Source organism: Haplochromis burtoni, unplaced genomic scaffold (genome assembly GCF_018398535.1).
Source record: "Haplochromis burtoni strain Fernald_Lab_line unplaced genomic scaffold, NCSU_Asbu1 Contig_4, whole genome shotgun sequence".
NCBI classification, from domain to species: Eukaryota; Metazoa; Chordata; class Actinopteri; order Cichliformes; family Cichlidae; genus Haplochromis; species Haplochromis burtoni.
In genome coordinates this window covers 220,245-232,307 of record NW_024582365.1, presented here as the reverse complement: position 1 = coordinate 232,307, position 12,063 = coordinate 220,245, and the positions used below count along the sequence as shown (strand labels likewise).

General features: G+C 38.9%; 2 protein-coding genes across 5 annotated transcripts in view; both read right to left on the bottom strand.

Moving 5' to 3' along the window:
- Positions 1-4,526, bottom strand: part of med12 (mediator complex subunit 12) — a 31,049-nt gene extending 26,523 nt beyond the window's left edge. For 2 of the 4 annotated variants that reach the window (XM_005913110.2, XM_014333794.2), the window contains exons 1-3: positions 4,306-4,524; positions 3,511-3,615; positions 3,207-3,398 (exon numbers count right to left, since the gene is read on the bottom strand). In XM_005913110.2, coding sequence (XP_005913172.1) covers positions 3,207-3,398; positions 3,511-3,615; positions 4,306-4,407 — 399 coding nt within the window. In that variant the 5' untranslated portion in view covers positions 4,408-4,524. Of the gene's footprint in view, positions 1-3,206; positions 3,399-3,510; positions 3,616-4,305 lie in introns of all 4 variants that reach the window. The other 2 variants (XM_014333785.2, XM_014333792.2) reach the window with 2 other exon arrangements.
- A 3,049-nt stretch (positions 4,527-7,575) lies between these two features.
- wu:fb13g09 (multidrug resistance-associated protein 5) overlaps positions 7,576-12,063 on the bottom strand; it is a 29,834-nt gene continuing 25,346 nt past the window's right edge. Inside the window, exons 25-30 of the mRNA XM_005913107.2 lie at positions 11,566-11,758; positions 11,298-11,457; positions 10,430-10,508; positions 10,225-10,338; positions 9,488-9,652; positions 7,576-8,739 (exon numbers count right to left, since the gene is read on the bottom strand). Coding sequence (XP_005913169.1) covers positions 8,647-8,739; positions 9,488-9,652; positions 10,225-10,338; positions 10,430-10,508; positions 11,298-11,457; positions 11,566-11,758 — 804 coding nt within the window. The 3' untranslated portion in view covers positions 7,576-8,646. The remainder of the gene's footprint in view (positions 8,740-9,487; positions 9,653-10,224; positions 10,339-10,429; positions 10,509-11,297; positions 11,458-11,565; positions 11,759-12,063) is intronic.

Sequence of the window (12,063 nt, the reverse complement as noted above, 5' to 3'; positions counted from 1 at the left end):
TATATATATATATATATACACACACATATATAACACAAAAATGACAACTTATAAATGATATTCTACAACACTCAGCTCTGTTAATAGCTTATCTAGTAGAGCACACAACATCACATTTCAACTTTAAGAGGCAAAAGAGCCACTAAACTTCAAACCGCTGCTCCTTATGGTTATATAGCTATTAAACATGCAGGAAATCCAAAGTGTGGGACCATTTCAGTAAGTACCATTTCAAAAGACAATCCTAAAACGGTAACATGCAATCTCTGCAGGCATACATTCCCCTGTTATTCATCAACCTTTAAGAAAATGCCCCATAATTTGAAACATGGATCCACTTGGCATGCCTGCTGGCTAAACATTAAAGTCTCTTTTATTTATCTATTTATTTATTTTATTTAGAAAGAGGGGCAATACATATTAATGAACATTTTAACAAATGTAAATATGACAGATTATAGCCTTGGGCTAATTTGCATCTGCAGACCCTCTGGCAGGTTGGTGTTACACACAAGTTAGTAAAAACATACAGAGACACTATTTACAGATCATGTGACAAGGACAAAAACACTGATCACATTATATTAGAACAAACAATGACAAGAAGAGTGGACAAGAGAGGACAATATAGATAACAATAATGGAAACACATCAATTATATTGCAAAAACCCCAGTATTACACATGCCCTGAATGTCCTGATATTGCACTGACCTATTACACTAATAGTTGTAATACACCAACTCTTTTTCATGTCCAATATAAAGCATGATTAATTAAACATGATCACATGTTTGTGTGTCCCTGAGCCACCCTTTTAAGTGACTCTTAAAGATGGGGAGACTTGTACTTCCCTCACTGACAGTGGAAGAGTATTGCAGAAGCTCACTCCCTGATATGACAGAGCATCTGTGAAAAGGTGCTCCGTCTAAATGCCAATTCACAACTACATCTCTCAGTGGCTCGAGTCAGTCGAGACCCGGCAACACTGCTAGACTTTGGTTTAATAAAATCACTCATTGGTGGAGGCGCCAGACCATGTATAACTTTGTATATTAGACAGGCAGATTTAAATCATTTGAAATTAGTAAAATTTAAAAACTTGTATTTATCTCAAATTTGACAATGGTGATATGAAAAAGGTTTCTTATGTAATATTTTCAATGCTCTTTTGTAGCACACTTCGATTGGCCCAATAGCAGCAGAGCTCGTATAGGACCAACTTGTAACACAATATTCAATATGAGCCGGTATCATAGAGAGCAGGAATGTAATCGCTGCTGTGTCTGTTAATGATGTGTGGATATGTCTAAAGTTCTGTATATTAACATTTACAGTTTTCACTACTTTTTTAACATGTTTTTTAAAGGATAATTTTGAGTCTAGTAGCACTCCCAAACACTTAAATTCCTCAACATTAATTAGTTCTTGTGTAAATCATGTAATGCCAATGAAAGCTGATGGGCTGCATCAGCAGCAGTTTTGGCTTGCGTAAAAATTACCGTATCATCAGCATACATAATCGTGTCCACATTTTTGCACACATTGGGCAAGTCATTTACATAAAGTGAAAATAACAGGGGGCCTAGAATTGAACCCTGCGGGACACCTTGCGCACAGTAAAGATGGGGTGACTTGCTATTCTTTATTTGCACGCACTGTTTTCTATCTGATAGATAAGACTGTATCCATTTAACGGTGCGATTACTAAAGTTAAATGTTGACAGTCTAGACAAGAGCTTAAGATGATTCAGTGTCAAACGCACGGAAATCAAGAAAAACAGCCGCAACATAACTGCTCTTGTCTAAGTAAGACTTCACTCTCAACAGAAACACAGACAGCCGTTTCAGTTGAGTGAAGAGTGCGAAACCCGAATTGCATAGGGTGCAAACCCGGATTGGAGTCATTAAGATGTTCGATGATTTAGCAACCCACTTTTCTGCTATCTTTGAAAAGATGGGGAGCATGCTAATAGGTCGATAGTTAGCAGGGTCTATTTATCACCCAATTTATAAATTGGTGTAACTTTTGCCACCTTCCAACTCAGAGGAACGACTGCCTGCGTCATTGATAAATTAATAAGATGGGTCACAGGCACCAAAAGACAAGATTTATAATACTTCAAGAAATTGGTATGAAACCCACACTCATCCCTTGCTTTAGAACTTTTTAATTTAGAGATTATATTTTCTACTTCATTTTCTGTAATTTTTCAAATGTTGAACTTTGAATCTTCAGAAGAAACATCCTCTTTGGTGTCAGTATTCCCAATATTTTGTTGAGGGTGACAAGAATTAGAAAACACTTGTGCAATTTCATTAATAGTACTTTGGAAAAAGGGTGAGAAGCTCTGATACCAGCTCATTGGCAAATTTAAGTTCAAGGTCTTTATCAGCATTATGCTTACTGTTAGCAAGGAGTTAGTTAATATTTTCCCAAATTAGCTTACAGTTTCCTTTAGCAATATTAATTACAGTCATGAAAAAATTTGCTTTTGCCATTCTCAAAGTCTGTGCGACTTTATTCCTTGCAGATATAAAAGGTAATCAATCAGTATTTAATCCAGATTGTAACAATGTTTTAAGTAACTGGTCTCTGAGTCTCATAAGCTGTTTACACTCAGTATTAATCCAAAGCAAGGAATAAACTCGTTTCTTTCAATGGCTCTCGTTCTGAAACTGTGACAAGACCCCTTTAATAGAAGAGTATAATAGATCACAACATTTATTAGTGTCATCATATTATAGTATGCTATTCCAATCGAAATTATTTAGAGCTGCCATTAAATGTTGTTCTTGACTATTTGGAATCAATGTTTTTTTTATATTCATGCTTTTACTGACGTCTCAGTCGCTTTTAGTCAGTTTTCTGGAGAAGAATATGGCACTGTGGTCAGACCTACCATCCCCCCAGTAGCTTCTCTGGCTACTGAAGCACATTAAAAATCATTAATAACTTTTCAGGTTCTCTGAACTTGAGGCTTTCCTCCTGCATGCTTTGGGAAAACTTAAAGTGTAGTTGTTGTTGTGATTTTGCTTCTCCACAGCCCAGGAATTTAAACTGTGCTTTAATGTGTACTTACTTCATATCATAAATTTAAAAACAATTAACTCACTAACTAGGTGGCTTAATGACTTGTGCTCAACTAGGAAACCAATTGCAGGAATACCCAATAATAAATAATAAACAAGGGTTTTAAGTCTTACCTTTTTAGCCAGCTGTGTCAGAGGTTTAGTCCCAGCTAAATCCGTGAACCAGTTATTGATGGAGCTCTGTGACCTCGCTGTGACAAGCCAGAAATTATCCTTCTGGTTGACCTGTGGTTTACGCTTCCCTGTGTCTGGAAACGTGCTGTAGCGCAGCTTCTCTGCAATAATGCTGCTGAAGTTTGAGCTGATCTATAAAGAGAGAGGGGAACATGTAAGATGGCCAAAATCCAGCAGGGAGGGGGGATCTATCCAGTTGTGAATGGTATGCTAGGGCAGGAGCTGTGTTAAAATGAGCCATTACCTTGGAAGGGTTGAAGTTGACATTTTTGGCACTGCCATGTTCATCGCCGGATACAGCTGGTTGGTTATTGAATCCTTGCTTCACATTCAATGCAGTCAACTCATCCTGAAACACATTTCAGCGAAGAGAAATGGTATTTTTCATGCGACGTTAGTGGTATAATTTGAGATCCCAGACCACTGAGAAAGTCAGGATGCGTGGTTGATTGGTTTTGCAGACATGACGTAAACATAAATAACAATAAAAACATTTTTTTAATTATTATTTGGGAAACATAAAGAGTCACTTTTTCCATTTGCATCAACAGATTGCATCAGGTTATTGCTGGATATGAACGAACAGGGATACCTCAGCTAGGCCAAACTCCAGTCTAAAAACTCAGCAAATAATTTACAGCTTGCTGGTAATAAAGATTAGCTTTGAAGGTCTGGTTATTCGTAAAAACAAACCATATGGCTATTAAACAGAAACAGTCACGCACAATCCAACACCGAGCGCATATTGTTTAAAACCACACAGTAAGACAATGGCTGCAGTTTATATCAAACTGCAACGCATCCGCCACCCGAAGAGTTAGCTTAGCAAACTCAGCGATCTTACCAAGTAGCTGATTGTCAACTAAGAAGGGCAAGCTAGCTAACAAACTGACAACTAGGTTCTGTTCATTGTTATTGCTAGGCCCAGACCGTTCACAGGACTGCAAGCTAGTGTTAGCTCGCACAGCTCCTCTGCCTACAATTTTCCTCGACAAAACGTTACTCCCGGCCGTTCAGGGAGCACGTCGTCAAATCTGACCTCTTTTTGCTTTGGATCTTGCGGATAAACGTCCGGAGGGCCGAGTCGGGGCCGCTTTAATGGACGGTGTTCGTAACTTAAGATCCCGAAAGCAGCCATCATCCAGCGGCATCACAGCTAAGGCTTTCCTCCTTCCAGCAGCCTGGGGCGAGCTACAACAGCCAAACTCACTTCCGGCAGGGTTCCAGTCGTGAACTTCAAAATAAAAGTCAGGGAAACTAAATTGCATAAAAAGCTTTGTGCTTTTTAGTTACTCTAGTAAACCGCCAGTAAACCCTATACAGAAGAAGAAGTTACTCTAGTACAGGGGTCGGCAACCGGCGGCTCTTTAGTCCTTTTAGTGCGGCTCCGCGTGGTTTGGGAAAATAAATTAGTTTTTTTAAGTAATTAGCTTTTGTGTATTTTACTTATGTTAGTTCTTTTTTAACTTGTAGTTCTAAATTGGAAGATTATTGTGATATTGAAATATAAATCTAAAATGATATTCTATTATTTTTTGATCGCTCAAAATAAGCCGCTCAAACAGCGCTCACGCCTCACAGACGACAGCTTGCAGTCCTGCGTAAAGTTGAAAGTGACTTCGTACAGCCCCGATTTGCAGACGCTGTGCGCAGAGGTTCAGGAGCAGAAGTCCCGTTGTAAACATACCACGGCAGACCCGACGATGTTTCCATGAACAGGCTTTTCAGCATCTCTTTACTGACCACTTTTCACACACGGGTGCTGTACGCATACAGCCGGCTGCAGCTTTTCAGCTCACTGCCCGACACACACCAACACAACAGCATAGAGAGCACAGACGTTAAGGCGTGATTGCGGGCGCCGCTCAGGTGCGTCCGCCTCCCCTGCAGCGGCGCTGCACACATTAACCGGGTAAAATACATATTTAGGCAGAATTTTGCAAACATCTACTTTTCATTTTCCAATTATTTTTTTAACAGTCAGGTCAAGGCTCCAAAAGTCCAAAGGCGATATAAGGGTGGCGGCTCACAACAGTTTTTGTTTGCTGGATCATTTTGCTTTTGTTATATTTCTTTAAGAGTTCAAAGTGTGTTCATTACATAAATAAAATGTAATTTTCTCTGTACTTCATGGATTTAAGCAACACACCTTAGTTCTTCACACAAAGCATAAAGGTAAAAAAAACAATATATACAGTGTTATCTTCATTTTAGATGTCAAAAAGTATTTGCGGCGCCCAGTGTTTTCTTTTGCATGGAAATTGCGTCCAAATGGCTCTTTGGGTGTTAAAGGTTGCTGACCCCTGCTCTAGTAAGTAAATAGAGAACAAATAATGTTTTTCCTTTCTGATTAAAAGTGTGCTATTAAAAACACTCACGTGTATTTGGTTATTAGGCTATTATATAATATTAGATTTAATTAGGGGGTATTTAGCTTTAATGTCTGACTAAAAAAATCTACATCCTGCATAATTTGTGGTCTCCCATTTAACCTTTAAAGCCTAGTCAACACACGCATGCACACAGATATACAAAATAAATATACATGGTTTTTATACATGGTGTAATACGGCAAAATAAGTTTGTACATCTCTAACTAACTCGAAAGTCAATATTTGGTATGAGCACTTTTATTCTTAAACACAGTCCGAACTCAGGCAAGCTTTCTTGTAATTTCTTTAAGATGTCTTCAGAAATAATCTTCCAGAAAATTTTCCATATTTAACTCCAGTTTCAGCACATTAGCAGTTATCTCAGTGTAATATGAAAATCTGTCCCTCCAGTTCGGACTGAGGAAGTCAGAGTCTGAGCTTTTAAGAAGAAAAAACTTCACAGTTAGTCAAACATTTCAAATATTTTCCTCCAAAAAAATAAAATAAAAAGTTACAACACAAAAACACTGTGGACACTCTTCAAGTATACATTAAAGGATGAAGGCAGCAGGTAAGGTGTGTGATGAGGAGGTAAATCCTGGGCAAAAAATATTAACATTCTGAGTCTGATATGCAATCATTTGGGGGTCCGAGAAAACACACACAAAGGTTACTCCAAATGAAATGCAGTGTAACTTTTGCATTATGTGGAATAGTTCAAGTTTCATAAATTAAAGGTATTCCCTTTACTCCTGTGTGACTTCACGATCTTCAGATATTTCCCTACCTTGTAAGGAATTTATGTTATTTACCAACAGCTGTTTATGCCAGTTTGGTGGATTTTCATACTGCAGGAAGAGGTGACCAGATGGGAAAGTCATATGTTCTATTTGTTACTTTCATGTTTCTTCACTTGGAGTTGATCTCAAGGGTTAAAAAAAAGTGGATTTCTTAGTTTTGCTGAAGTGCATGTGGGCAGATTATTGCTGAAATCTGCAGATTAGGACTTTACACTTTTGAAATGTTCTCATAAACCCCAATTTAACCTTTGCGTTTGTTGAACGCCTGCATACAGTACTGGAGGAGGCCTTAGATGTCATGTTCATGCGGGGTTATTCTGAAACAAAAGGTTTCACAATTCCCTAACGAGCTAATGGAATATTCATGTATAAATGTCTCTGTGACTTTTATAAAATAGACTGAAAAATAGGAGTTGACTGATACAGCGTGACTCGTCTGCGGCACTGTTACACTCACATTGGAAATGCTTTAAAATTCAGTAGAACCAGATGTGTTTTGTATTCCATGCATTCTTTTCCCCTGTCAAAAAACAAAACAAAAAAAACACACACTGTGTCTGCAGTACCCACAATGCAAATCATGTTTACTGGTAGCATTGGCTACTATTTCCTCAGGCTAATAGCCTCAAGCGGGAATAAAGTGAGGGTGATAAAGGCCGGTAAGCTCACTTCTTTTAACTGATTCTCATTTTGAAACTTGTAGCTAACTCTAGGCAAGTCACCCAAGGAAAAATCATCAGATGTTTTGCTGCTAAGGAGCAACAAAACACTTTACAAAACTTTCTTTTTCCCTCTATACTATACTGACTGCTCTTACTTTTAAAATACTGCAATTTCCTTTCCATTAAAACAAGAGTAGCATGAAGAAGGCTCAAGGCTTTTAGGCTGATAAAGACCTCCACAGCATGTATGAATCGAGTCTAGTAAATCAAAAGCATGTATCGAAATTATTTCAATGTGAAGATAAAACATGAATTGCCCTAGTTTGTTTTCTCAAGGAATGCAAAAGATTCCTTCCAAAAATTCCTCTGGTAACACTTTCCTGCGTATGCATTCATAACTTTGAGGAATCCAGAGACAAATCAAACAAGCACATCTTATAAGAATAGACTAGACACGTCACCAATAAATTAAAAATAGGTTTATTCAAAAAAACCTCTATATATCAAAAATCCCACATTTAACAAATTTATATTACAGCTTCACAATCTCAAGTGTACAAAGGCAATCTTGAAAATAAGGGATATTGCACTTTTCATGATTGTTCAGCACATACTCGAAGGCAGACGTTTGCAGTCCTCTCATGTGTGAAAACAGAACATGTACAGACACACCCTGATGGTTTTCAGTTTTGTTGCAAACCACACACCATACTTCAACACCTAAATGATCTTGCTGGTAAAACATTCAACTCCAGCATTTGAAAAGATGAGCTAATTTGAAAACACAGTGCTTGCATGCAGTCTAAAAAGAGCATGCTTACATGGCTAACTCCATTATATAACCTGGAATTGTTTACAGGTCTAGGCACATATCACATCTGCAATAATTTACTGAAATTATCTCATTACAGCAACAACAAAAAAACACAAACATTTTAGCCTCTTTTGGAAAGCCATTTTGAGGAATGAATAGAAGGTGATGTTTTTCATATATACTGTATTTAATAATTAATTCAAACAAATAAATTCCTGACATAAACAAACAAACATCAGTAGCAATGCAAATAAGAAATTAAATCTGATCCACACCATTTTCTGCCGAACATTAATTTCCTGGACTGTCAGGTCTCAGTCATGGAAATAAAACTAATTTAGTGTCTGACTGATTAACTGAAAAAGAGAACCATCCTACGTCCTTCCAAGTGTCCACATGACACATAAAGTGCTATTGTCAGAGACGCAGCTCTGTTTCACTTGCAGCTAATTGTTTGGTGCCCAGGAAACAACTCCTGTGACACGGCGGCAAAGAGCAGGTGGCTGATAGATCTCACTTAGCATACTAAGATTTGATGTGCTGTTAGGAAGTGCTGTCTCTGTGTCTTTGGTGAGGAAATAAACGGACACGGTTGCATGGACAACCCATCAGTGGATTTCTTTACTCATCATTTTCACACTTGGCAGGATTTGTGTGTGTGTGCAAATCATTTATTCAGCTTGATATTTTGTAGGATCACAGCTCACGTCCAAAGTTCAGCTCCAGCGTGTTTTATCTGTTTTGGTTTTCTGATGCTTCTATCATGGCTCTAAATCTTGAGTTTTCATCTGCCAGCAAGGCAACGGGACTGTCAAACTCCAAAATCTACGAGAATGAAAAGGATAAAACAAAATCAGCACTTGCATATAAAGTCTGGGCACATTATCTCCAAACTTACTCCAACCGAAGATATTTCCCAGCGGCCGTGTATGAAAAGCATTTCAATATGTGGGAAATATTGTCCTCAGACAGCCTTTGCTGCACTTTGCTGAATCATAAGTTCCTATAAGGAGTAGCGATCACTCCCGGCACACAGTGGCCAACACTGTTTGAGCCATGTTGACATTATCAACGAGGCTCGAACAACAAAATATTTTGGGATCTTTTATAATACAGGCAAAGCCAAAGATTACAAAATGGCAATGTAATTGTCTTTTTAATGCAAAATGCATGAAGTAATGAACCATTTAGGTACATCTAATAGTAATAAAACAACACGCTTATGAATATCTGTGATTTTTTCACTCCACTGCACAGCCAAAAAACTGGGTGTAAATTCAAGCTATAAATCTTGTCTCTTCTGATGCATCCATCTTATTTTACTCTACTTACTGATGCCAAAAATGCAAACTCAACTGATTAAGGGCTGAAACACATAAACTGGTGACTACTTGTGTGCTTTTCATGTTATCAGCTACCATCAAGAGTCTTGAAAACTGCTCAAGTGAAACATGAACTGTCTCATCCCATCCGTCATATCAAACACACAGTAATTTAGGGAATATCACATCAACGATTGAGTTTCAACCACTGGACCGAGTTTCACAGTCAGACATACTGCATTTATATTCACCTGGCCGCTGTCCATGACCATGACTCTGCTGCAGCTCATCACTGTGTTGAGACGATGGGCGATGATGAGAGTAGTGCAGCTGCCAAACGCAGTGCGAATGGTCTCCTGGATGAGACGATCTGTCTCGGTGTCAATGGCTGCTGTTGCCTCATCCAATAAAAGGATCTTTAAAAAGAGACACATGCATTCATATTATAGGAGTTTGGTTACTTCGATTGCACTGTTTCATTGACTCTAACGACCCACATTATGGAATCGAGTTATATTTTATAATATAAAAAAAATGATGCAAATATTGCTCAAAGCAAAGTTTTTGTTTCCAATGAAGGAGAATTTCTATGATGTGAAAGGCATTTGAGGGGCAGGTGTGTGATAGCTGATTTAATCAACCAAGGTTGCAGAAAAATAAGATGAAATAAGAAAACTGAAAGAAACCTTCCAAACAAAGAAAAGGCTGAAATTGTGGAGCACATGCATGGTTATTGACATATAAAGTTATGAAATAGTACTTCACAAAAATAGCTGAAAACAAATAAAATTATACGCTATATCCTGATGATGTCTGACCTCATGCTATCAGTTCAGAAGCCGTACCAGCTATGGGATACCACCAGCAGGGGGCAGTGGTATCCCATGCAGGTGGTTGTATGGCAAGACTGATTATTCATTTTAGAACTGAGGAGTTTATCAACTATTCCACATGGAAATATAAACCAGCAGCATTATACAATCAGCACCTTGCTGTTTCTCAGCAGGGCTCTGGCCACACAGAGGAGCTGCCGCTCTCCCACTGAGAAGTTCTCTCCGTTCTCTGTCACCTCTGAGTGGAGTGAATGAGGCAGCTGGCTGACCTGAGGAAGGTCAAAGGGACATAAAGATGTAAAAGGAAGCTGCTCTAGTCATGTAAAATATAATTTACACTCCAACCAATTTGTAACTCACCATTTCTTTTATATGTGTCTTCTCGAGAGCTTCCCAGACCTCAGCATCAGAGTATTGATCCCATGGGTCTAAATTGCTCCTATTGGAAATAAACCATGGTATTGATGTTCATACTGATTATACATTATGACAGTGATAAATGGACAACACTTATATATTATACTTTTCTAGTCTCATGAAGTGTGTTTTTTTATGCAGAGGACCACACATCCTCACAAATTGGTACATCTGGGGCAGTTTTTAGGGTGATCGAAGCAAACTCAACCTCCTGAAATGCATCTGCTCGTGTCTATTTCACATTATGACAAGAAGGGCAGCATGCTCTGATCCTGAGCTCAAAACAATCCATGGCCAGGATCGATTCTGACCTGCAGCTGAGGGAATTCATTCACAAAACAGAGGTGCTTTTTTGCTTTTGAATACTCTGGCCTGTCAGACCTAGCACCCCTGTTGTTTAATTTCTTAACACAAAGCATCATTTTTCCTTTTTGTAATGGGCACACATCAGATCACCGCTGTGCACACACAGCAGCGACATCTTCCAACATCTCCCAAAAGCCAATTTCAGGCAAAATTGAAAACACAATCACAGACACTGAGTGACTAGATGGAAAATATCCTGCTCACTTTTGCTGTTCAACACATATACTATAGCTTTAAACAGATGGGCTGACTATAGGCACTTTCGAGGAAGAGAGTAGCTATCTACCTGGTTGTACAACTAAAACTAATTTTCCATTAAAGCAGATGCATTAATTGCCAAAACGTTGATGTTTTCTGATATGATTTTTTTAGCCAAAAGATTTTTAAGGTAGTTCAATAAACCAGTTGCAGTGATTAATAATGAAAGTAATTATCAATGGATTACCTGATAGTACCGATGAAGAGCACAGGCTCTTGAGGAATAATAGCTAGCTTGCTCCGCAGGTCATACAGACCGATCTGTGCAACATTGATTCCATCAATGATAATAGAGCCCCCAGTCAGCTCCACAAGTCTGAACAAAGCTACTCCTAGGGAGGACTTTCCTGCAAACGCATATAGAAAACATGCTGCGTTAACAAATGCAGACACATTTAAGTGCAAACGGAAGCTGAAAAGTCTGCCGGCTGGGGAACTGAAAAGGTCAGTCGTACCTGATCCAGTGCGGCCCACAATGCCGATGGTTTCTTCAGGCAGGATAGTGAAGGACAGGTTCTTAAGCACCAGCGGCAGATCATCGCGATAACGCATCTCAACATCCTGAAAGGTGATCTTTCCCTCCTCAGGCCAGGAGGGGGCAGGTTGGGCTGCCTCAGGACTTTGTCTAGGTGCTTCGCTCTCAAGAGTCTTAGATAAGGAAAAGGTGATGGTATCTGGCATTAATCTGTAAATCTCTGTGTAGGGGCAAGCCCCCTAACTGATTTGTAGTGATTTTCCTTCTATGAGATTTTCTTGGCACGTCAGAAGAAAAAGTTGAGCTGATATTGTGGTTTGATGGCAGTTGTGTGACATAAGCTCTATCATGTGCCCTGGAGTGTGTTAATACTGCACAAGAGGTTTCTATCATTCCTAATCAAATGCTTGTGACACACACACACACACACACACACACACACACACACACACACACACACACACACACACACACACAC